This window comes from Lissotriton vulgaris, chromosome 6 (genome assembly GCF_964263255.1).
Source record: "Lissotriton vulgaris chromosome 6, aLisVul1.2, whole genome shotgun sequence".
In the NCBI taxonomy this organism is placed as follows: Eukaryota; Metazoa; Chordata; class Amphibia; order Caudata; family Salamandridae; genus Lissotriton; species Lissotriton vulgaris.
The window spans coordinates 1,522,582,293-1,522,609,370 of NC_141694.1; the positions used below are offsets into that span (position 1 = coordinate 1,522,582,293).

The 27,078-nt window shown below is 40.4% G+C and overlaps 1 protein-coding gene across 2 annotated transcripts in view; it reads right to left on the bottom strand.

Moving 5' to 3' along the window:
• Window positions 1-4,041: 4,041 nt before the first annotated feature.
• Window positions 4,042-27,078, bottom strand: part of TMX4 (thioredoxin related transmembrane protein 4) — a 378,667-nt gene continuing 355,630 nt past the window's right edge. Inside the window, exon 8 of one of the 2 annotated variants that reach the window (XM_086927695.1) lies at window positions 4,042-4,917. In XM_086927695.1, the coding sequence (XP_086783821.1) occupies window positions 4,643-4,917 (275 nt within the window). In that variant the 3' untranslated portion in view covers window positions 4,042-4,642. Of the gene's footprint in view, window positions 4,921-27,078 lie in introns of both variants that reach the window. The other variant, XM_086927694.1, reaches the window with a different exon arrangement.

Here is a 27,078-nt window from a genome sequence, read left to right on the forward strand (position 1 = left end):
GATATTCGAGTCGTAGTGGAATTTTAACTATACACTGTGACCGAGGTATCGAACACTATTCTTTTAAAATCATGTTATGCACTTGGTACATTTGTATTGACTGAAATTTTACCAAACTCGGCAGTGAAACCAGTATAAATTCAAAGGGCAAAAAAAAAGAAGCATTCTGGGCAATGTAGTCCCTGATGAACTGACATTATCTTGAACAATTAACAGCAGAGGAAACTGTTATTTTGGCACCACTGGGGGGTTACTTTTAACCTTGTGCAATGTACTCTCCTCTGCTGCTCCGTTTGAAAAGAACTAGAATGGAAAAAATACCTTAAACTGTCCCTTTAACTGGATTGAATGACTCAGTCCCTTTTCACTGTCTTTAGAGTTACGTTACTCTAAAACCGAACAAACCCACGGACCTGCAGCTAATGGCATTTGAGGAATAGTTGTTAAACTTGAAACGCATTATGCCTGTGTTCTACTTGAATAAAAAGAACTCTTTCAAGCTCTGTTGGTGTGGCTCGTGCAGCGTGATGGATTGCGCACGTCTTTGGTTGATATACATATATATATATATATATATATATATATATATATATATATACACACATACATACATATATACACACACACATACATACATATATACACACACACATACATACATATATACACACACACATACATATATACACACACACATACATACACATATACACACACACATACATACACATATACACACAAACATACATACACATATACACACACACATACATACACATATACACACACACATACATACACATATACACACGCACATATATATATATTCACAGAAAAAACCATAGGTTATAGACCATATATAGTTAGGAATTTGCATTTACAAAACCTTGAAAATTCACTGAAAAAACCATAGGTTATAGACCATATATAGTTAGGGATTAGCATTTAAAAAACCTTATTTTATTTGCACAAAACCATTGAAATTCCATATATAGTTAGTTGCACTAACTATATATCGCGGACCCGCAATCCACTGCTAATGATGTCACATATTACATCATTCATGACATGGTCAGTGACATCACTGATGACATCACTGATGACATCTCAAATGACATCACTGATGACATCACTGATGACATCTCAAATGACATCACTGATGACATCACTGACATCTCATTTGACATTACTGATTACATCACTGATGATATCATTTATGTGATAATACATCTTCAGACTCTAATATAACCTTTGATACACTCAGTGTAAACAGGCACTCACAGACTGTCACACATCCATGGAGTTACTCACACACCTATTCAGTCATGCAAAGAGTCAATCACATCTCCATTTCCTTAACTATACAGTTATACACACCTTACTTATTCAAACATATACTAACACATATTTACTCTCTTATACAATCCTTGATACAACTTCACAATGATTCATACAGCCACTCTCACATTCACTGACTCTTATGTTCAGTTATTTATATATGTCAACTCTCACATGGAGTGTGTTTTACATATGTACTTACTTTGACATGTAGAACTGAGATATCCATTCACTCACCAATATACTCATGCACACAGTCAACTGTCCATACAGCTGTTTCTACATGCACTTTGAACCCATACACCTAGGGAATCAACCGCTCACACATCTATGCACAGAGTTATACACCTCCCAGCCACCCACACACACACTCAGTCTCCCATACAAATACTTGGGCAACCATTCAATAACCCATATAGTTACTGATATAGCTACTGATTTAAACATGCAGCAGTTTACAGAAGAACATAAATATTGATTGCCAAATTAAGACACTTTAATCACTAACCCATGCACTCAGTGAGACACATTTAATCATTCTCTCATACAGTCATTCATGCACCTACTAAATCCTTCATCCAGACACTTATACATCCACTCATTCTTCAATATGTAAGACATATTTTAACTTTACAGAAACATACAGTCACTGGGTGTTGTCATCAGTGATGTCATCAGTGATGTCATTTGAGATGTCATCAGTGATGTCATCAGTGATGTCACTGACCATGTCATGAATGATGTAATATGTGACATCATTAGCAGTGGATTGCGGGTCCGCGATATATAGTTAGTGCAACTAACTATATATGGAATTTCAATGGTTTTGTGCAAATAAAATAAGGTTTTTTAAATGCTAATCCCTAACTATATATGGTCTATAACCTATGGTTTTTTCAGTGAATTTTCAAGGTTTTGTAAATGCAAATTCCTAACTATATATGGTCTATAACCTATGGTTTTTTCTGTGAATTTCATTGGTTTTTTAAAAGCTAATATCTATAGCTGTAAAATATATTCTTTATTAAGTGACGTATCACGTAGCCCGTGAGACGCCTCATGATGCATCGCATAACCGTGACGTATCGTCTCTGCAGCGCAAACCAAACCCAAAACGTAAGCGCGCCAGAACACGCTTAAAGATATATATATATTTTTTTAACCTTAATTAGACAAAATCCACACGTGCACATATCACAAACGTTCAAAAAACACAATATGTCGCACTACCGTTACGCTGCCGGTTAGCTGCCCGGTTAACGTACCAGGAAGCACCTTTACCGCGAAAATCGCAATTTTTTTTTTTTCACCCCCCAGGGAACTTTAATAGCCCCCTCATCAATCCTAGGGGTTCAGGAGGGGTCTGCCTTACCCCTTTCATTCATTTACACCTTTTTTTTTTCCACCTCTTGTCTCTCGATCCCACAGAGAGACAAGATGGCGGCCGCTCCAGACTGTTTACAATGATAACAGCCAATCAGCTTCTCCTCAGACTCCCGTTACACTGCCGATTAGCTTCCCGGTAGCTGCCCGGTTAGCTGCCCAGTTCGCGTACCAAGACGCGTCTCTACGGCGTTTGTTTTTTTTTGGCCCCACGTGGCTTTATAATATCCCCCTCATAAATCCTAGGGGGTCAGAAGGGGTCTACCTTGCCCTGTTTCCTTCATTTCCCCCTTTGTTTTGGCCTCCTCTTGTCTCTCGATCCTACCGAGAGACAAGATGGCGGCCGCTCCGGACTGTTTACAATATTGACAGCCAATCAGCTACTCCTCAGACTCCCGTTACACTGCCGGTTAGCTTCCCGGTTAGCTGCCCGGTTAGCTGCCCGGTTCGCGTACCAAGACGCGTCTCTACGGCGAAAAAATCTGATTTTTTTTTTTTTTTTTGGTTACACTGCCGGTTAGCTTCCCGGTTAGCTGCCCGGTTAGCTGCCCGGTTCGCGAACCAAGACGCGTCTCTACGGCGAAAAAATCGGATTTTTTTTTTTTTTTTTTTGGGCCCGGCGTGGCTCTATAATATCCCCCTCATCAATCCTAGGGGGTCAGGAGGGGTCTACCTTGCCCCCTTTCCTTCATTTCCCCCTTTGTTTTGGCCTCCTCTTGTCTCTCGATCCTACCGAGAGACAAGATGGCGGCCGCACCGGACTGTTTAGAATGTTGACAGACACCGGAGAGCCAATCAGCTTCGCTTTGCAAAGTTCCGATACGCGAAAAGTTCGCGAACCGGTTAGCTGCCCGGAGCGCTGTTACAGATATATATCTTGATTTAAACGTTAATTTCTCAAAATCCACTGAAGCACATATATTGAGACCTAGCAAAGGCACATCGGGGTACCAGTCCCTACAATTTTGCCAAGTTTCGTGGAAATCCATTCAGCCGTTCGGGCTAAAAGTGAGTCCAACCGCCCTATGGAAATTAACATGGGAAAAACGCGTTTTGGGACCCCCCTTTTTTCTCGGCCCCCCCTTGACGAACCCCCCCCAAATTTTCAGGAGCTGCTCAGAAACAAAATGTGCCATTTTCCTGAAAATTTCAGCCGATTCCGTCCACAAACGCCAAAGTTATTAGACATAGAATTTTCAAAAGTCCCATAGGAAAAAAATCCTAACTATATATACCTACTGGCTATCGCCAGTAGGTAATATATATATATATATATAGACACAATAGATACAATCATACACATAAAAAATTGCAAATTAATTCAAAAACGAAAAAGCTTTATTGTTTTCTTTTTAAAAGGGAACGACGGACAAGCTTAGCAATGTATGTTGATAATTTCAACATGTGAAAAAGCTTGTTTGACCATTTTGCATTAAAGCTGCAACAGGTGCCAAAAAAAGCATAACCTAAAGGTAGTTTCATTAGGAGAGGCAGAATTATAAACAGCATTTCAAATTAAATAAGTCATACATGGCCTGTACCTTTTGCAATCGACTTCAATAACAACCAATTCATAAATTAAATTGACTAACACAAATATATTTGCCTGATGTGACTCAGTTTTTGAAATCTATAAAACAAAATATATTATGTATGCTAATGGGACTTAAAAACAGAACACTATATCATTTCATCACTTTACCAATAAATCAGTTTGGATGGAGATTGTCAAGGCTAAGAGAAATTCCAGAAACACACAAAGTTATTGATAAAAAACAGAAGCCTTAAAAATATCAAGTTCAGAAAATTAAATCTTATAGCCATAATGTAAACAGTTCGTTTGTTATCTTCATTTGCAGATCTGATGGGCAACAGGCAGGTTTTCTTTGGTCCATGTAAACAACAAACATAATCAAAGACTCTATTGTTCATTTTCTGTCACTGGGACTTTGCGGAGTCGTACAGAACCTTCTGATTCTACTACAGGATCAGATGGATGCTGTTCAGGTTTATCCTCATCTTGCTCCCCAGCCTCAGATCCACCTTCATCAGCAGCAGAGTCTTCACCAGAGGCTCTGTCACTTCCATTATTTTCTTCATCCTCAACATCAGATACGTCTTTCTTTTCATCCAGGGTTGCCTCTTGCTCCTCATATTCTTCATCTGAGGCCTCGGCATTCTCCTTTTCAGTCACTTCTTCTGAGGAAAAAAGAACAAACATGTTTAAAAATGCCTGTGTTTCTTACACATTTGTCATGAATGCATAACACAGAATAAATCCTCCAATTGTGTACAAAGTATAAATTATCAGGTACTAGTTTGTTTCTGTCAGATATATCCAATGAACTGAATCAACATTTAAATGTTATTGAATTGCTATTAGTCGTCAAGTACGGATAAGATGAAGGAAGAACCTTTTGTGAAAGTGACAAATCACTTACAAAGTCCACAGCTGGTCACTCAGATTCAAGTCAACTCAAAATAGTATGATTCGGCTCCCTCTTTAATCCCTTTGATGGTATGGTCTGAGGCCCATTTCATGCAAACATGTGCTGCCCAATGACAGTTGGAATCACAATACATCGTGTTTTGCAAATAAAGTGAGGGACTGAAATGTTGAGTTTGCACAAAAGGTTTGGGATGAGAGCGTGTTTTTATGATATGCTTTAATTTGAGGGGGCTGTAGGGTTCTGGGACTGTCTATAAAAATGTCTTTCAAATGTAACATTAATTTACAAAAACTTTAATGTAAGAAATGTAGAAAACATGTCTGAAAGATTAGTGTTTTATTCACAGTACTATATTTGATTAGATTTTACATTTTGAAAAAAAGGTCAGCTAAAGTTTGAATTCCTTGCTTCGGAGCAGGGCAATAGAAACAATTGATAGAGGAATGTGGAAATCAGTGTGGAAACATACCAACTGTATCATACAGTCATGCCACAAAAATCCCTGTTTTGTAAAACAGAATCTCTATTAGTTATTTTCTAAAAAGTATGCAAAATATATAATGAGGTCAAGGGAAATACAAGTGTGTTGTGGCAATAGTTGTAAATTTCAGAAAATTCTGGTATCTACACCAATATCAAAACATGCAGATTACTTAGAGTAGAGACTAAGGGCCAGATCTACGAAATCGCGGGTTTGCGATTTCCTAATATCAAACTGTTGTGAGTCGCTATTATGAAATCACATACTTCGATGTACTACAGTGTGTTTAACACTGTTTGCAATTCCCAAATGAGTTGCAAGGGACCTACCTCATCAAAATTCATGAGGCAAAACACAATTTTCAAACTATTGAGAATGGCCTGCCTTCACAGGGATTCTTTGATTGCTTTTAAATAAAGCATTTTTTGTTATGCAGCCAGATGCATTTCAAAAATATAAATGAAAAGCTTACCTTTTAATTTTTTGAGAGTAGGTAGTGGTTCATGGGACCACTGCCTGCTCTCTAAAAAATGTTATCACCCACATTCACAAACAGGAGGGACTCCTTACCGTCTGCGAACGGGTTACCACCTCCTTCACAGAGTCAATAAAATATAAATGTTTTGAAACCACATTCCGGTGGCAAAACATTCATACATTCCCCTGCACCTCGCTATTAGGAAGGGATGCCCTTGAAAAACCCCTTCCTAATACCAGCCTCCAAACCTTATTTTGTGAGTTGGTAATAGGTTATCGAGTCACAAAATAGGTTCAGTACATTGCAAAAGCCCAATCAACCAGCCCAATTCTCTGTTTGTGACGCTAAAAAAGGTCGTACATCTGGCCCTACAACAACAATTTGACTGGAATATTGTACCATTCTAAGTGTGCTGTGGGCATGTTGATCAGCTTTGATCTCCTTCAGGAAGCAACTCAAGACCTGGCTGTTCGAGCAGTAGCGGACCCCCCCCCCCCCCATCCCTCCCCCTCAAGCTCCTTGAGACCCTCCGGGTGAGTAGAGCGCTATAAAAATGTCTTGATTGATTGATTGATTGATTTGCCCATTGATCACATCTACTTTGTCCACTATTGTACAAACGTTGTGTAGCATCAAACTTTACCAAATTGTTTTCACAAATTCAAAACTATACAGATGCCTCACAATATGCATGTGTGGGGCCTGTCAATTCATACAGGTACATTAGAAGGATGCACCAGAGAGGCAAACAGAAATCATAACAGCCATAATCATTTCTAAATTCTGACATTTATTTCAACATCACTGAGAACAAAATAGGGAGCCTTACCTCATCCATTGTATCATTGGTTAGAAATTGGTAGTGAAAATGTTAAGTGCCTGAATATGTTGCAATATGTTAAATTGCTAATTAGAGTAAACATTAGTATTTCTTATCCTTCTTCCCATTCTATGTCTGTTAGTTCATAATCCTTTACCCTATCTTCTAGATGATCATGGTACAAATCTGTAAATAGATAGTTTTTTTAACAATCCAGTCCTTATCCACATTGAATACTGGTGAAGGATTAGCGATAGCAGTCAAAATGGAATTCGTCCCATTATCCAGCTCATTCAGCAGGTTGGCATTTCCCCTTCTATATATGGGAGATAGGACTCCATTATCTGGTTGCTGAGCGCTAATAATTACAGACATTAACATGAAGGATTTACTAAAATTCATTTGAGTACCTACTGTCTCCGTCTGAAAATGATGTTGAGATCATCATGATGATAAATACTTGCTGTCACATGTATCAATGTTCCCGTTTGCTTATTCTTAATTGCGAAAATTAAGGAATCGCAATTAAGAATTCGCAAACGGCTATGCATTAAGAAATCACAATTTTTTTGCGATTTCTTAATTTTCCTTAATTGCGATTCACAATTTGCAAACCGCAATTAAGGAATCCCTTTTCATTGATTCCTGTGGGCCTAGAGGCCCATAGGAATGAATGTGAAGGCATTCTCATTTTGTGATTCGCAATTAAGGAATCGCAAAATGAGAATGCTATTTCAAGGGTGCAGGGGGGGTCCAGAGGACCCCCCTGCACCCCTGAAATGTACCTTTAAGTACTTTTTAAACACACACATGCCCCAAGGGAATGAGTGTGTTTAAAATGAAACTTTCAAAAATGCACTTTTGTGCATTTTTGAAAGTTATTGCAAATTACCATGAAGTTTAACTTCATGTTAATTTACCACTTCCTATTTGCGATTTAGCAATTTAAAAAAAATCAGGCATTGCATTTTAGAAATAGCAAAATTGTGATTTCTAAAATGCAATCGCAATTTAAGAAATCGCAAAGAAATTGTGATTTCTTAAATTGCGAAAAAAGCAAAAAAGCTTAATGCATTTCACATCAATGAATTGCATTCGCAAACGGCCGAAATTCGCACCGTTTGCTAATGCAATTGAGTTTGATGCATGTGGGCATTTATTTATTGGTATTTCCTCATAAAAACAGAATTCACACAATCATAAAATGTATATCAATAAAATATTAAAAAATAAAATGTATTCCAAAAGTGCATAACACGTATCTTGAGGTCCAAAATGTAAATGACATTTAAAAAAATGATAAAACAAATACTCGTTATTACATACAACCCAAAATGCCCACTAGAATCCATAAAAAAAATGCAATATTGACAGTGTGAAAACAATCGTTTCCGAGGTAACTGTTTTCAAAAGCCTCATCGCCTCCCAAATGTGTCTTACACTTATCAAAAGGCATAAAAGGAATAATCAATTTTTTCCTAGGGGCACTACAGGCTGGATAAAAGAATAAAAAATGATGTTTAGTTTCCTTTGATGTGAAACAAGCAGGACAGACCTCCTTTGCTACTGTATTTTACAAACATTCAGCAGAAAAGCAATTGACTTGCCAAATGCATATTCTGACTTTTATGTACACTTTTTTTGTGTTATATGGTGCAATTTGATTCATGTAGGATTCACATCCTAGAATGTATTTATGAGATAGAAATTTGTTAGTTAGTCCGCCATCTCTCTGTTCAATCCAGACTTTCTCCCTGACATACTGCTGGTAAAATCCTTTGCCCTTAATCTAAAGTTTCCCTTTATAGTTTCTGGGCTTTTCCATAATTCGCCAAGGTGTAGCCTCAATAGTCATGCTCGAATGAAGCTAAGCCAAGGGGTAGAGCAATATTTGTCTAGGCAAATCAGATCTCTAGCAGAGCTCTATATGGTTCAAATTTGCTTACAGACGAGATTCTTATCCAATACAACAGTTGTCTAAGATTTGCCAAATGGTTGACCCTGTGTAAGGCTATGTCAAAACAAAGTGGAACCAAAAGGACACTGTTGGGAAGATTAAACAATGATCTTATAAAAAAAGTTTCACATTCCTATAGGGCCACCATGTCCACATAATCACATTTTTAATTCTCATATAAAGCCCTGTAAACTTGCATGGCAGGAGAAATTTGCATACATGATGTAACATTATACCTTTTCATGCTAGTGTTGATCTCTGTTATAATATCATCTTACTTTCATCTGCCCCAGGACAGGGAGTCAGCAAGTTTTACTTCTATGTAGCCAAAGCTCTTAACTGTCTCCAATGAAACTCCCTCTACCAGCATTCTTCCTTAGTAAGAGCATGGGGGTCCAGACTGTAAGTTTAGTTTTCCCTGTGTTAACCCCAGGACCCCAATGGGATCAGAAGTGTGAGAATTGACCTAGCAATACTTATAACCCCATAGTGGTTATTGATATAAGTGAACATTAACACAGGATAGATAACTTCCCTGATTTTGGAGTGCCAATTTGACACGTATTCAGCCAGTCGACCACCCCATTGATGAAAATGCTAAGTTGGGAGCCAAAAGATAACACTAACACCCTTGTTTATGGGAATCCTTCTTGTAAGCTCCCCCTCAATAACCCATTTTACGCATAGGTTACTTTGTGGAGTTTCATTAAGGTTGACTATAAAGGCTCTGGCATGCCACAGTTCTGCACTTCCCTGGTTAGATTCCTAGGAACTAAATTAAAAGCAGCCTTCATGTCAACAAAAGCTACATAAAGATGATCTTGCTTAAAGGGGATATATTTGCTGTGTAGTGTTTGGAAGTGGAAAATCTGGGCAAGTGCACATACATTTAGTCACAATCCTCCCTATAAATCGGTCAAGATATTATATTCAACCATTTAGCCATTCAATTTAAATAAAACTGTCAGGAAATGTTTTGTAGGCTGTCAATCAGGCTCATAGGTCTGTAGATTGCGGGGTTATCTTTACTCCCCTTTTTATTGGTGCAACACAATTCTGCTCCTTTCTAAGATTCAGTTATTTTCTCACCTGAAATAATGGCATTCGAGAAGATGTTTATATAGGGGAGTCAAACAATGGGTTTAGATAAGTACAAGTTCCCCGGGATCTTGCAGGCCCTGGAGCATTTTCCCCTTCTCGGAGAAAATAAAGCTTCTGAAGTATCTTTTAACGAAAAAACACCAATAATTAAGTATGATAGCAGCTTCTACATCAAGGGAAGGAGTCTCTACCAGTCAACGTATTGGGGAAGTTGTCACATGGTGATAGGCATATAAATTTCCAACATGATCTTACCAAACTTCCAGCGGAATATAGGTCTCAGATTCACCATTTGAAGATGTATGTTCATTTTCCAAGATGTGCCAAAAGGACTTTGTACGTCTTTTCCAGAGATGAGTTAATATCTGTTGCCTGGGAGTCCTCCCATTTTCTTTTGCTATTCCTGAGGGTATCCTTGTAGATCTTTCTCCTTCCCGCCACTTCCGACTTAATTTCTAGCTATGATTGACTCAACTAATGTTGTTGTTGCCCTCCTACATTTCTTGATATAGCAAGGAGTATTATGAAATTGGATGGGTGATTTGTTTATATCTACTTATAAAGAAGTGCTTAAGTTGATAAAATATCTGTGAGTGTATTAGAGGAACTAAAATCGAGCTCTGAATTGTGTCTCAAAACTGTGACTCACTCCATTCCATTGTCATTGTTGAATTTCTTTACTTCCATTGCAATGAAAAGGGCCAGTACAATAGAGACAAATTGAAATACTAACACTATCAAACAAAAATAGTAAGTTCTCAAATAAACTTTCTAAAACTGATGGAGTCTTTTTGTCTCCCATGTTTTTTTCACATGGCTGCTATTGTTTGCAACTCATAAGTTCACTCATAAGTTCATTTAGCAAACACGTTTTTTCTGGTCTCATCTACCAATGCTTTCATCTGTGCCACTTCTTGTACAGTGGCCGCTGGCACAGGAAGGAGCAGTGGGGTGGACGGGGTGGGGGGGGAAGTCAACAGTTGACGGGTTAAATAAAATTAAATACAAAAGAATAAGAACATCTTACCTTGTGCTCGCCACATCGGCGATGCGGTGAGCGCAAGGTAAGTGGGTTTTTAATTTTGTTATTTAATTTTAACTAACACATAGTCCGTAGACTTCCCCACCTCTCTAACCTGTGCCGGCCGCCACTGTTCTTGCATAATTTTTGCTTCAAATGCTCATCATATAAATAAAAAGACGTACAAATGCATATCTTTGCAAGGTCAAAGTGGTGTGCAGTTCAAGGGACGTTAAGGGATTGCGCTTTAAATTTAGAACGAGTTCTGCACATATTGTCTTACCACGGACTTCTATAAAATATGCTATATCTTTTGTGGCCAATGTCTACATGTTTCTAGCCATATTAGAAATCCCTACCACAAATAGATTCCAGTGCTCAATGAAAGTGTACATTTCTTAAGTCATTGAAGCAACGTGAGTCTCTTCAGGCTTTTCCTACCATGATAATTCAAAAAGAAGGGGCTCAGTTAGGATTCCCTGTAAAGTTACCAAAGCACATCATAAGACAACACTTCACAAGTGGTTTCCAAATGCATAGATAGTGGGGAACATGGAAAACATCAATGTCTAAACATCATACTTATATAATATACTCCGAAGATCATATGGAAAGAATGTCATTTTAACATCAACACACAGTCCAGGCCCTTGAGTGAAGATTCCAAACACCATCCATGCGGAAAAACATGTAGGCTTGCCTTTATTTTCAGCTTATTTTTTAACCATGAGAATGTAGCTTGTTGGTAATTTAAATCTCTACCTGACAAATTATAGGACACGTGGACAAAAAGGGCCAATGATATTGGTGGTGCGGCTTGGCCACATTTGAAACAATTGCCCAATGTTTTAGGTATTGTAGTTTTGTGTGATCATGTGCAGTAGGACCCTTGTGGTCCTCAGTGGACTCCTTACAAAGTTACATAATCAGTTGGGAGGTAACTGGATTTGACCAATATAGTTTATAACATAGTGCATTCAGGTAACTGTTGCAGGCCGAAGAATAAAGATGTTTTTATAGAACTGAGTGCCATATTATTAAGGGGTTTATCTCTGCTTTTTTGGCTTGAAAAGCCAAGAAACCGGAGATAAAATTATCTCCCTATTACCTAGTTGTCGCTAACACCAGTTAGCGACAGCTAGTAGGAGATAGCGACCATCTTGGGCCCCGCTTTGCAGGTCAGTGATATTTATCACTAATGACATGCAAAGTGGGCGTGCCAAGATGTTAGCGACTGGAAACAGTCGCTAACATCGCTATCTCCTATTACCAACTTTTGGAGATATTCGCGCTAAGCGCGAATATCTCCAAAAGCTAACACCTGCCCCTGAGCAGTTCTCAGCCATGTTATCCAATGGTAGGTGGATAACATGGCTAAGAGTATTAGCTCGGTAATGCATGAACATCGCTGACTTTTCAGTGATATTCATGCATTGCGGCCGATTTTTATCGCATTTGCGATAAACCTTGGTAATACCAACGTTTATCTGCAATAAAAATCGCCGCAGGTCGGCGATAAATTATTGTCTCTAACCAAGCAATAGCGATAATTATCGCTATAGCTTGGTAATATGCCCCTCTGTGTGTGGCATGGTTATTTGCATGCTCCAGAGCTATGGAGGATGCAAAAACTGGCGACGAGTAGGGATACGTGCCCCAAAGGAACAAGACTGCTCTCCCAGGGAGATTTCCCAGGTTCAGCAAACTGCTCATTTGTCCCATGTGCATCCCAAGAAGCAGTCTACGGTTGGCGTATGTGGAGTCAAAAAGCTGCTCTAGCTCTTACAAGTAAATAACAAAATAATTGCCAGTACTGTGAATTCTATTTTCTCCTAATGGACATCCAGTAATTGACACAAAACAAAAAGTGAGGTAGACTACTGTTTCCATCTGAGTTAATCAAATTGAGATTCGTATTTATTCAAAATCACATTTTTCATTAAATTTTTGTTCCTTTTTAATTTTTTCCAAAATTGCAACAATAAAAATATACATGCAATATACAATTTACAAAGATCGGAAAACTTTTTACATCATTCTTTTTACAAAGCCATAGAAACTAGAATCAAATAGTAATTTTTTGAATTTGAATCTTTCAATCCAGAGGTCAGACTATCTTATGGCTGGAAGATTGGTCTACGAGTTTCGAACTCTAACTGATTTTTTGAGTTTTCATCAGGACCATTAAGACAAGCTGTGGGGAAAGGGAATAACAACCTAATTAGTCTCAATCCTCTTGGCAGCTTACCTCCCCTCTCTATATGTCAGGAGTCTCTGTTACCGGTCTGTGCAACAAACCCAGTCGCAGGATACAACAACAAAAAACATAACCTAGGTTTCAGCACTCCATGCATCATAGCCCAAATCAGAGAAAAACTCACATTCACCCATTTATACCGGTTGTGTTAAGCTTACTTGTCGCTTGGGAGTTCCAAGGTGCCGTATGTATATTTGTGAAAAGCTGATAGGGGTCTTGGATACTAGGATCTGATGTTCTGGGAATGAGCTTTGCTGGCTTAGTTGAAAATTGTAATTGAGTACTTACTCAAACTTGTCGTAGCTCACTTATGATTAATTCAGCTACTTCTCGGTTCGACGCTCTGTTGGGATCAAAACCATGAGTCAGACGGTTTGGATTTAATGCGGGAACGGAATTCTGCAGGGACAGGTTTGGTCTGCAGTGGATAGCGAGCAAGCGTACCTTCTCATTAGTCGAGTGGCCGTTTTTCTTCCTTTTCCTCGGGGCGTATTCGTCTCCGTGCCTGTACCGTTTGCCGAATAACTGCGTTTTTTTATTGTGGAAAAAGCCAGCGTACCGGAGGCTCACGGGATTTGTAGTTTTGACGCAAAGGACCATGGGACAAGTAGTTTCCAAAGCTGTTAAGAACGTTTTGGTGTGCATATTCGGGGGTCTGACTCCGTGCTCCCTTAAAAATCGGTTGAATGCATGTATGTCCAATGTATTTGGATGTGGACCGTTATGATGTTTATTACTTTCCGGGTTTTATAAGAATTTCCCAATTCCGACTGCAAGGAGGCTGATTCATCACTACGTAGTTTTTTTAAAAGAAAAACATATGAATATCTTTATTGACACATGTCAAAAGGACATTTCTCTGGCAGAAACAAGTGATTTTTTAATTTCTAATGGTCATAAATAACTTTGGAATCTTGTTTTTTTTTTTCGGTTGGAAAAGTGAAGTCTGATGATAACCGATCTCTTTTTGGGAGCTCGATTGAGTTTGCACTTATTTACAAAGAAGGCCCTATCAAGACCCTTTTGTGTAATGTGGGAGTTGGGCTGAGGGGGCCTAATTTTACGTTCTATAAATGAGGTATCCGCCTAACAGTACATCTTAATTGTGGTTAACGTTCAGGTTCAGTGAAACTCTGTTTCAAGTAAGGTTATACATTTTGGATAACTCATTAAGGCCTACAAATGCCGTGTTGTATTTGACAATTAGCATGGCATCTCTCCTTGATAGCTTTTGGTCTAGGTCACCTCCTCATTGGTCTCTCTCAACTTTTGAAATGACTGTCCATGATAGGTCTTTTTCTTTATGGTCTTGTAAGCGCCAATGGTTGACAAGTGGTGCAGACTGTACGTGATTTTTGATCCTTGATTTATGTTGTATTATGGGTGACCGAATCTCCTGGTTTGTTTTTCCACTATATAGGAGATTACAAGGGCATATGATTCCATATACTACGTATCGTGACTTGCAGTTTGTGAACGTATCGTGTTTCCAGTAGATGTTCCGGTGTTCTAAAATGTTTCCTTCTTTGGTAGAGGAACAACCCGAGCATGTGCCGCATTTCCGATGGCCTTGGGTGGGTGGGAGTCCCGCATAGGATCTAAATGTCATGGGTCTCATCTTAGGAAGCCAAGCTCTTACTAAGTGATTGGCTATGCTGCAGTCTTTTTTGAAGTTTTTTACCAGGTGCCAATTTTGCATTATCACTTTTCTCAGCATATTTTTGTTTGGGCCGAAAGTTGAAACACAAACAATCCTGTCGGTTTCTTTTTTTTTTTCAAGCAGATATTCACGCGGGGTCCACCACGCTCGTTTCATGGCTTTCTTTAACAATTTCCTTGGGTAGCCACATTCTTGTAAATTCTTTGTGAGTTCTTTGGCGTGTAGAAAATATTTGTCTTTAAAATGACAATTTCGTCTTATTCGGAGGTATTGTCCGAAAGGAAGGTTCTCTTTTAAACTCCGAGGGTGATTGCTGGAAAAATGCAGCACCTTGTTCAGATCTGTATTTTTCTTATATAACGTGGTGAATAGTCCACCGTCCGATGGGTACACTTCCACGTCTAGAAAAGGCATTTTACTTTTGGAGAAGTTGAGAGTGAATTGTATCTCCTGTGTTCGGCTATTTAACCATTGATGGAAAATTAACAGATCTTCTTTCAAGCCTGTCCACACCATAAAGATGTCGTCGATATAACACCAATTTTTGATGAATTATCCGAACGGGTTGTTGTGATAAATGAATTTTTCTTCATATTTTGCCATAAACAATATGGCTAGTTCATGAGCGAACGGACAGCCCATCGCTACTCCGCCAACCTGAAAATAGAATTCACTGTTGAAGTTGAAGTAATTCTTTTTAGTGCAAATTTTGCTAGGCTGAGGATGAACTCCGTGGGAACCTTCATATTCATGTAAAACTGGAAGAGGTCATCGGGGTTGTCAGATATCTCATTACCCCTCGCAGATTGATAAATAATTGAACTATTACTTTTTTATTATATTCATTCAGTTTTCTTCTTTTTTTTACTTTCTATTCGCTAAATTTGGCTACACAGGCTCCAATTCTTTTAATGATTTATAACAGATCCAGAGTGTGCTCATCTGCAACTGGAATCATGGAAAATTCTATGGTTAACCAGTGAGGGAATGATCACAGAGGTTGTCAGATACCCAATCCCCCCTCGCAGTGTGATAGACAGCAGATCTATCAGTGTGTGTGTGCCCTTTACCATAGTTTATTATTTTTGGTTTATTTTGTGTGTATCACCCACTGTCATCAAATCAGTCTAAAGGAGCTCAGATTATTTTTATCAGTCAGTAAAGGCCTGTAAATTATGTACACATTCCATTTTCTTCACAGTTTTTTCTTTGTGTTAACATGTATGCATTGGCAATGCAGGTATATGATTACGTGGTATTGTAAGCACCATAATAAAATAACTGACTAAATCGTATTACTGTATTTTCATATCTTTATATGTCCACACTGTATTTCTATCTGTGTGTAACCTCCATTAGTGTCATGTGTAGATCCGCTGGATCACGGGGGATTGGACTAAGGACATTGGTGTATTTCCAAATGTGTATTCGTCTTTACAGTGTGTTCCACCCCCTCATCACTGATTGTGGAGCCCCATGCGGGTCCCTTAGATAAGTAGGGGCAGATTTACAAGCCCCTTGAGTCACTTTTAACATGGGAAAAGTGACGCAAAAGTGGCGCAAAGGGCTTGTAAATCTGCCCTGTAGTGTATTGGCACCTTGTCCTACAAACTAAGGTGGTTGTCATTGATCTGTGTTAGAGCACTCTTCTCATCCCGCTAATGTACTTCCCCATGGGGTCTGTGTGAAGCCTATGAACCCACCTCTGCTCAAAAAAGAGAATGTCGTCATATCTGTATGGCTTGAATTGTTTTTCCCAGGATAGACCACTCTGTCTGATCACACGATATATCCCTTCTCGACATAGCGGGCAGTCAGCTTGGTGGCGTCCCTTTTGCACCTAATTGTGCTGCGGTGTTCTGAGATGCGGACACACCTTTGGGATTTTCATCCCAATATACAGGAAACCACATGGACACTTGATCACATATACCACATTTGTGGTATTAGAGTTGGTTACATTTTTCTGCCTACATGGAGTTCTCATGCCCAGGTCAAGTTCTTTCTTTTTTTTCATGAAGGGGCACACACTGCAGGACCCACATGGTGAGTGAGCCTTTGGTGGTGGAAGATTCAGCAAGGTTGTTTGGTGCATTACAGAACCCTTATGTCTTGGTCTCGTGTGTACTACCATGTCTTTTATATTCATCGCCCTCCTGAAGAAATGCATAGGTATTTTTAGGTACTTGCTTCCAGATCGAAGGATGCTCCAGTTCTTATTAGTCATTGTTTTAACCTGTTAAACATGGTACTGAATGTAGATACACAAATCAACTAGTCACAAGTCTTCTTTGTTTTTGGCATGAGAAGTTGTCCTATGTTATTATTCAGTGCCCACTTGTTGGCTTTCCTAATCAGTCTTGTAGGGTAGTTTTTTGCAACTAGTTTTTGTGTAAGCTTCTCAGCATGGGCTCGATAATTACTTCTCTCTGAGACGTTGCATCTAAGATGTAAATTTGGCCCACCATAAGGTTCTCCCATAAGCCATGTGGGTGATAGCTCTCAAACCTGAGTAAAGTATTGTGGTCAGTTGGTTTGTTGAATACTTTGCTGTTTAGTATCCCCTTCCAGTTTAGCACCCGCTTCCAGCTGGACGGAGCGGAATGAAGCTTAGTCCTGTCATGCGTTAATGCGGTTATGGGCAAGAGTCCCCAGGATAAGGATGATATGCCTTTCTGGCTCGACGTGAAATTTGACCAGCTGGAAGCAGTTTTTCCTAATTCGAGTCCTGTAGAAAAACAAAGGATTCTCACAATTAGTTTTCCCAAGGACTTGGTACCGGAAGCCGGTGACTGCGAGTCATGTGGTAGAATCTTTGCGGCAGTGTACACGAGGTGCTTCGGCACTCCGTCAATGGCTGTTCTGCCCATGGTCATTAAACGTGTTCATGATGAACACGGACCTGAGGCTGCGGTTGAATTGGGAATGAGACTAGTTGGCTCATTTGACGTCATTTCCAATCTCATCCTTTCTAAAATAAAGGGAGGTGCAGTAAACTTCCAAGTGTCTAATGCTTTGAGCGAAGTCCCCAATGACGACAATCCCCGACAGTTACCGAGAATTATTACCATGGCTTACAAGACCATAGGCCGTAATAGTTTAGGTGTCAAGCCCTTTTCTGCAAAAGATAAGAAACAAACTCAGGGGTCAAAGTGTGAGAAAGACAATCAACCCAAAGCTCCAAAGCAAAATTGAAACAAAAACAAGAAACAGGGAACACAACAACAGAAACAGGAGTCCCGTATCAAGTCACCCGTGCTTGAATCTACTGAGCGCTCTTATGACTTGCGCGACCACGCTACGATTAAGTCACCTGATCTATTTCAGGTTCCTGATCAACGTTCTCCTTGTTCTTTAAAGGACACATCGGCTTCATTGTCCGGTGGTGGAGGCGGCGGCAGAGGACGGGGTGACCAGCAGATTTGCGACCAACCCTGCCTGATAGACGGAAAAAGGCAAGCAGGACGATTCTTCGCAGAAAAGACCCCTGTTTCAGAAAAAGAAAGTTGCCGCTTTAACAGCGAGATATGCCACAGATAGTGAGAACGCAGCTTCGGAATCGAACGTGGGCGCTGACGCTGTTAGACAGCGCGGCGAAGATTATCATAGTTCAAGATTTTCCACTACTGAAGGTGACAACGACTGACAAATTTGTTGTTGTTGAAACAGCTGATACTAGAGTAGCTCCCCCGATAGGCTTTTTGAAATTTACCTTTTAATTGAAGGTGACATACAACATACCATAAAAGTGGTATTTTGGGAAAATCTTACTACCACGTATGACATTTTGTTAGCAGAGGCTGACTGGCCCCCATCTTTTGTTCTCGCAGCTCCGAGAGGGGAGGAGATAATCTTCCCTAGTTTCGTGCACACCGTGTCAAAGGAGCAGGTGCTGAATTTTGCAGAAGAGTGGGCTAAGGCCCTTGCACCTGCTTTGTACCATACTCACTGTGGTTGGCATAAACTCTCCCCCCAACATGAGATTCTCTTGCGGTCTATGCCACAGCCTCAACCCCAATATCCCATGCAGCGTGAAGCGAAAGCTTCGGTCGCAGAAATCCTTGAACAATTGGAATATCAAGGTGTGATTGAAACTTGTGTGTCTCCGATGAATAGCCCTCATTTTACTGTGACCAAGCCTGATGGTTCTTACCATTTGGTATTGGATTGCCAGCATCTAAACTCGCATTGCCGTACCTGTGCAGTACAGAATAATCACAGCTCTGCCCTAGTGGAAGGTCTTGTGCGTAAAAGGTTTAAAACCACACTTGACATATCCAATGTATTGTTTGCCCACAATCTTTCTGATTTAAGTAGTCAATGGACCGCTATTACCAGTGGTGGCACACAGAAAACATTTAAACGTTTGGCTATGGGCTACAAGAATAGTCCAGGTGTGTTTGCTGCTGGTATAGTTTCTCTTTTAAAGAGAATCGACTCAGATGCGTGTTCGTATGTGGATGACATTTATTTCACAGACGACCAGATATTGGCGCATCTGTGCCGTGTGGACAACATAATTTGTAATTTTGCGGACTTCGGTTACAAATTTAACTTTGCAAAGTCTCACATTGCAGAGTAAACAGTGTTGTTCCTGGGATATGAGCTCAACAATGAGGGTCAGGGATTGGCTACTCACTTCTTGGAGAAATGCGCACAACTGCCCGCTCCTAAACACAGAAAAAATTACAATCTTTGCTGGTTTTTTTTAATTTTGGGCTTGCATACATTCCCAAATATGCCCAGCGTATCAAGCCATTATATGCTTGGATACAACCAACTTTTACCAAATCGTGCTGGCTGCCTGAACATTCAGACATTTTGAAATCTTTGCAGGCTGATCTTCTAGAATCTAAATTCCTACTGACTCGTGATAACCACACCAACCTGGTGATAAGAATCGTCCCTGGGGCAGTGGGTTTCACATACCTTACTTTCAACGAAGGAGACACAGTACCTATCGATTACAAGTCACACTTGTACACTTCGGCTAAAATGCTGTTTCCCACTGTGGAAAAAGTTTTGACAGCAGTGCAAATGGCGATTCGGAAAGAACATGCACTGTCGCAGGGAAAAGCCATGTCAGTTGTTACCCCGTATCCTGCCTGGGAGGCAGTGATGAAAGCCAATGTACCTAATTCTAAAGCTTTGCACCCACGGTGGATACAATGGGCGACATCATTGACGTCTCCGGATGTCATGTTCATTTTTGACGCCTCCTTACGGTCGCAGGAGTTCTTGCAGTATGAATTTGTTCATCCTGCCTCTTTGACTATGCGCCCTTTGGAAGATTTCCATTGTATCATATACACTGATGGTCTAAGCACGCATACGTCTCAGCTTGCGCTATTGTGGTTGGTACCATGGTGAATGGAGAATTCAAGTCCGAAGTCGTGTATACACAGATATTAGGGGACTGTACCGCCCAGTTAGCAGAACTCCGTGCTCTGATGTTTGCATTGGAGTATGCAAACCCTGGTGTGACTATTCTTATTGTGAGTGACTCTTACTCCAGTCTTACAATGACAATCTGTTCTGTTGGACTCAGAACGACAATCGTGACTCCAAAGATAGAGCAATAAAACATAAAATGATCTGGGCTCGAGTGGCTGAACTTAAAGAACAACTGCCGCTCGTGTATGGAATTCATACTCTTGGTTATCAGCGTGTGGGAGTTCACGCTGTTGGCAATAGTCTGGCCGATGAGGCCGTGAAGACAGCAGTTTCGACATATTTGGTTGCAGAAGCTACACCTTCCAAAAGTAAGATTGATGATAACATCTTGGTAGCAATTGCTGCTACTGAGAAGAAGAGTAAATATCCTACTGGATTTCCTTCAAAGTATTCTTATCATTTAAGTCCTGATAAAGTTCCTTATGTGAAAATACCAGACAGTGGTGACAGATTGATTCCCAACGCAGACCGCAGGTCAGCGATGATTACGGCAGCCCACGAGGGTGTTGCATTAGCTCATGCAGGCGTTTCGACTACTGTATCTCAGCTACAACAGCGTTTTTGGTGGCGAGGACTGTATAAACAAACGTGTGACTATGTCCTTCAATGGGACATTTGTCAGCATATTAAGCCTTTGACTGTTACGTGTCCGCCCCAGACACAGTTGTACATTTCTAATAAATCACTTGGTTGTGTTTATTTGGATCACTGCGGTCCTTTCTCCTCTGATACTGCTTATAAGTACATCCTAGTTGCAGTTGATTCTTGCACGCACTTTGTATGAGTGTGGGTCCCCACCGAAGTGCTGATTCACGAATAGTCATAAGTGATTTGTGTGTCTTTGTGGGAATTGTTGCGTGTGGCACCTTCCATTCGGACCAGGGTCCAGCGTTCACCTCAAAGGCGTACAAGGATGCCATGAGTTCATTGGGGGTCCAGGTAAAATGTTCGTCTCCATACAGACCTGAGGGTAATAGTGTTGAGGAGCGGATAAACCGTGACTTAAAGCAGTCCTTGACAGCCAGGCTTATAGGTACCGGCAGGAACTGGCTAGCCCATCTCAATGGTGTACAGCATGCACTTAATAAACTCCCTAGTAGGTCTCTGGGTGGGCGGACCTCATACGAGATGCTCTTTGGTATCAAAATGTTTGTCCCAGACCCTGAAGGTCTAGACCAGGTGGCAGCAGCTGCCCCCTTTGACGTAGATTAACATTGTAATGTTTTACAGACTCTACAAGAGACGAGAGACAGTCTTGCAAAGGAACATTTGCCCTCTACATCTGATGCTGCGTTGCAGATTCTGGTAGTTGGCTGGCTACCCTGAGTCGGAGAACTGGTCCGAGAGAAGGTCGAGAACAAGAAAGAGTTTGGCCCCCCATACCAAGCTCCAGTTCCTGTACTTGGCATGCAGGGCACAAAAGCAGTCGTTTTACCTCCACTTCCAGGTCGTAAAGAAAAAAGTACATCTCCATTGACAATGTCAAATTACACAGAGTGGCCGATTCTTCTTAGTATGACACCTGCGGCTCTTGTCCATCGATACTGAGAAATTCTGTTTTGGCTCCGGCTTTTAACAGCAGGCCTGATGTTGCCTTTGAGATGCCTGCAGTTTCAAGTCCTTTATTGAATACTCTACCTGATGCTCATCTTGATGATACTGAGTATACCTACCCCACAGGCTTATTGATGCCCGATTTACAAACCTGTTTGGCAACTGAGTCTAGATTTTCTTTAGACACTAACTCTACCACATCAAAGTCCCCTTCAAAACTTTCTGTTTTTGTAACATGGTTTAAAACACATTTTTTGATTCCTCTTTGGACTTACATCTGGTTGGTGCTTTTTTCACTTTTTTTGTTTATGTCAATTGGCTTTGTGGTGTATTTTTTCCGTCTTGTGAATGGACACTACGTTGAAGAGAGGACTGCTAATCAACTAATTAATTAATGGAACATTGGCACCCCATTCCTCATCACACAGATTGAAGAGGGACCTGGCTTTTGTAAATATTACTGCTTGGCCCGTCTTAGATGGGATTGTATGGGATGCTGTTAAATTTCAGATTCGTGGTCCTACAGAGGTTATAAATGTCCTGAATGTGCTAACAGTTTCTATGGGGGATATGATTAAACAAAATATACACTCTGATGATTGGGACGTTCAAGCTGGTGAGGCTTTGCTTTCAGATTTGAAATATAATGCTGCTTTTGATGCTGAGGAAGTATATTTAGATTCGGCTAATTATGGTGATTTATTCTGTTATCACCACTATGGCAATCAGTACCTGTAGAAAGCAAACACAAGGAGGAATATGGTTATTTATACGAAAAGGGAACATTGCCCCGCTCCTATTGAAGGCAGCTCAAGTTCTCTTTTAAAGAGATTCAGTAATTTTACTGATTTTAATCAGTCAAATCCTAATGCATTTTATTTTAAGATGACCGAAAAGTCCTCTTCCAAAGTTAGACTTACCCACACAAAATTGTTATATTCTAAGTCCTTTCTTGTCCAATTGGCTATTGGGGGCTATGAACTGTGGAACGATACTATAGATCTTAAATCTGTTTGGGGTTCTAAAAGTTGGAAAGTGCAAGGCACCGAGGCTTTGCATCGTGCATGTCTCATCTCGAACCATATGTTGTTTTTGAATTCGACTATTTCACAAACCACCTGCTTTCGATTGGCTACTACAAAAAAATTAAATGCTCCTTCAGTTCTGGTATTGGAAGAGTACCCCGGTTGGGATAATAATTCCAGTATATCGATCAGAGAATTACAGACCCTGTTACTGAATTCTACTTTTAATATATCCAGTTTGGATCCTAAGGGTTGGTTGTTGTGGCACAGAAGTGCTGATTATTGCCAACATCAGTTTCTGGGTTCAGCCCCTGGCTACACACAGGTTAGGGTGGATCCCCATTTTGAGAGTGACCATTCTGTAAATACCTATTCCGTAGGCAAGCTGTGTCAGAATTGGCTCAAACACTCCATTTTAGCTTCAGTTAAGCTTCATTTGTCTAAATTGACTGACGATGTTGATCTGAATGACTTTGTCAAGGGCCCTGCTTCCGGCAGATCCAAGGGGGGGGATATATGCTATTTACAATGAAGTTTGGAAACTGTCCCAGATTGAGGCTGCATCTCGCTTAAGAGCTATAGATCAAGCTAATTTAGAAAAGGTGCTCGCAGTTGTATATAACAGCATTAACACGATTTCTTCCCGCATTTACCCATTAGATAATATTGTTTCATCTGTTGATATTGTGCAGGAAGATGTCTCTGTATTGTACCATGCTCAAAATCAATTGCGTTCCATTATGTAGTTTGCATGGACTCTACAAACGTTGAAGGCAGGAAATGTGCCTTGGGACTACATGAACACGTCCTCATTATTTGCCCCTATTAATTTGACGAACAAACAACAATTAATGTCTATGAAAGGTGCAACTTTTTCTATGTTACATTTTCAAAAGTTAGAACCTTTGCCGTTTTCTGTGGCTAAGACAAATTCTGCTGTGTGGCTAGTCCATGGGTTAATAACATTACCTTTCCTTTGTTCAAATTCGAAGCTTGCATGAAGTATTATGCAATTGGCAGGTATGAACCTCTGGGCACCGCTTATCTCCATGAGGTTTGGTCACTACCATTTACCTATAGGTGCCTGAGGGAGGGAAAAGAGGTTTATTTGAATGGTGAAGATTGCACAACAACACCTGATCACTCATTAGTGTGTAGGAACATTCAATTGCATGGCTTGTGTAATCAAAATGCACCTAATGTGGCCTGTGTCTTAAAAGGTACACCGATGCTTGCTATCAAACCCACATTCACATTACTAGCAAACGGTAGTTATTTACTTTTAAATAAGGAAGATTGTTGTGGGATGCTACCAGGAATTCCTTACATCGTTAGGGTCTCCCTACATGTAGTTTTTTGTAAAAACGTAATGTTTCCTCCTCCCCTTGGGAAACTGGATGTTTCCATCTGGCCATCGATTTCGACCTTGAAAGCAGAGTTCAACAAGATGAGTCGAATAGGAGCTCTTTTGTCACAGAAAGAAGTCGCTCTTACATCTGCCCGTGAAACATTCGTCCTTCACGTGGCAAACACCCGCACAGAAGTGCATGCCTTATTAAATGCGGATCTGCCCCTGCATTTCGGGGAGTTAATTCACACTATATTTAATGCCCCCTCGACCACAGGGCTGACTCACTTTTTTTAAGTTGTTAGTAGTGGCCTTGTGACTTCCTTCCAAACTATATTTGGTGTGTTCCCGGAATTTTTTCATTCGATTTTCTCCAGCCTCATTGGTGGATTTCCCTTGATACTCGCTCTGGTCGCCGGAGTGTTTCTACTGCTTTGTTTATTTCAGAATGGATGCGCATCCTGTGTCACAAGACGATTTGCACCGGATGTTGCTGCTCTACAACTGAATGCTTGATTACTATGGAACGCTGCCTCTGGCTACATTGAGTGCAGCTTATGGATTATCGTTTTGATTTTCCTTTTTCACATGCGTCCAGCCTGTATTTCATTGCTTGAGATTCGATTTCGAATGGGCTCTGGATTTGTGTCTCTGCAGTACGGTGTCTCCCAATGCAGATCATGATCAACTGATGAGCTCCTTAGTTGCTCATGAATTACTTTGTTCTGATGGCGGGATTATGGCCTTTGCAGCAATGCATGGAGTCCTCGGGCGTTGGAATATTTTTGCAGCGGTGCATGATTTTAGTTATTTCAGTTATATTGAAGTAAGTCTGAGTTGTCCTCTGTTGGTACTGGAGACTCCGGTTATTGAGGAACATGTATGTTCATTCCCATTACTAAATTGGATGGCTGAAATGTTTTCAGATGAGAACAATGACTTCCTGTTGGAGGCTGTTGCAACATACTGTGCATATACACTGTTGGAGTGAGGTGCATTTCCTTCTCCCTCTCTCTCGACCGACGTCACATGATGAACATCAAATTATTTGTATTTTTTTAGCCTATTGGCTTTACTGTGCCCACAAGTGATTACTAATTTGAAGTATTTTCAAAATTCGGAGTTTGCCCCGTTTTTCCATTATGGCAAATTTGAACTTGATTCTATCTCTTGAACTTGAACTCTGCGTTCCTGCTTTGCCCCCATTACTTGTCCATGCTCCGATTAAGGGAGGGTGTAGTGGGGCTGAGCCTTGCATAGATACAGTGTTAAGTTAGCATGAGCCTATTAAAAGTTTAAACGCCTTTTTACCTTTTGCTTTCTTTTGCACGCAGCACACACGTTAGCTATTGTATAGAGTTAGACTGATTGTTTTGCTTCACATGAGAATAACTTGTTTTTCTACATTGCTAGACTTGCTTCGTAAGCTTAGTCTGTACAGTGTGTGCTGAGGCCTTCAGGTTATATCAACACTGTTAATGTTGTTCGAACTGATCAGCGCACGTTCTAGCCATAACATATTTGCAGCTGTGGCCAACTCATATACTGGCGCCTTTAACAATGCACTGTGTAGGCATGATTGAACACACTTGGCAAACATTTGTATGCTGAGACCTCATGCAGTACTCAATGTGATTCACTCCTGCTAATCCTTGAGGTATGGGGTCGCCTATGCAAGCCTAAGAGACCTTCTTTAGTTATAAAATAACCTACTAGCAAGGGAGGGTGAAATATAGGTATATATTTAACCAGTTTCCATTTAGCATTGAAACATGCTTTCTCCCTTTGTATTTTATGGAATAGTAACTATGATGACAATCTTATTTCTTATCATATGTCTGCTTGTATTAGCTAAGATGCTGCACCTGAGATCATGACGTTAAAATAAACATTTTAAACTTGCTTGTGTCTCCCTTTACTCCCTGTTCTGGACTGGTATGAGAGTATAACAAAAGAGTGCTCATGTTTCACACCTTACCTGAGGTATCCTAAGTCGCATGTTCTGGGTTGTCTAATCATTGGTTACTTTGCTATAGGATGAAGAGCTAATGAGACACAGATGCTAGTCTGGTAGGGGATTTTGGTACTAAGGTGAGTTTTTGTCACACCCTAATTCACTGAGGTCCTGAGTCTCTATGCAGAGTTCTGTGTCTGAGCAGAATCCTTGCAACACCCCTCCTTCTCTCTTATGATCAGATCTAAGATGGCCATGTCACCTATCATTAGGGTGAACCTGAGGTAGGGGTTCTGTGCATTTAACCATCTCCCAAACTCCTAGACCTCATCCGTTGTCCCTGTCCAGATCAGCAGGACATTATCAATGTATCCCTTCCACCGTGCACCCCATCGAAGTCCCATGTACTTCTAAATAAAAGTCAGCTTCAAACTCAAAGAAATTCCTGGTTAGTGCAAGATGAGCTAGATCTAATACGATGTCCTTTGGTGTGATCGAGTCCCATTTAGTCTCTTCAAGCACTTTATTCAGTACTTCCAGTGTATCTTACTGCAGAATATTTATGTTCAGGGATTCAACATCGAATGAGACCAGTAGTTCCCTGGTCCCATCAAATAGGAGATTCTCAAACTGGTTTAACACATCCTTGGTGTCCTGCAAGAAAGATGGCATCTTACTGACAAAAGGCCTTAAAAAACATGGATGACATCCTGTTCTCCTTTTTCAGGCACACAGCAAGCAGATGGTCTCCTGTCTCCAATAAAGGCCATCTGACCATAGAGGACTTTGCACTGCAG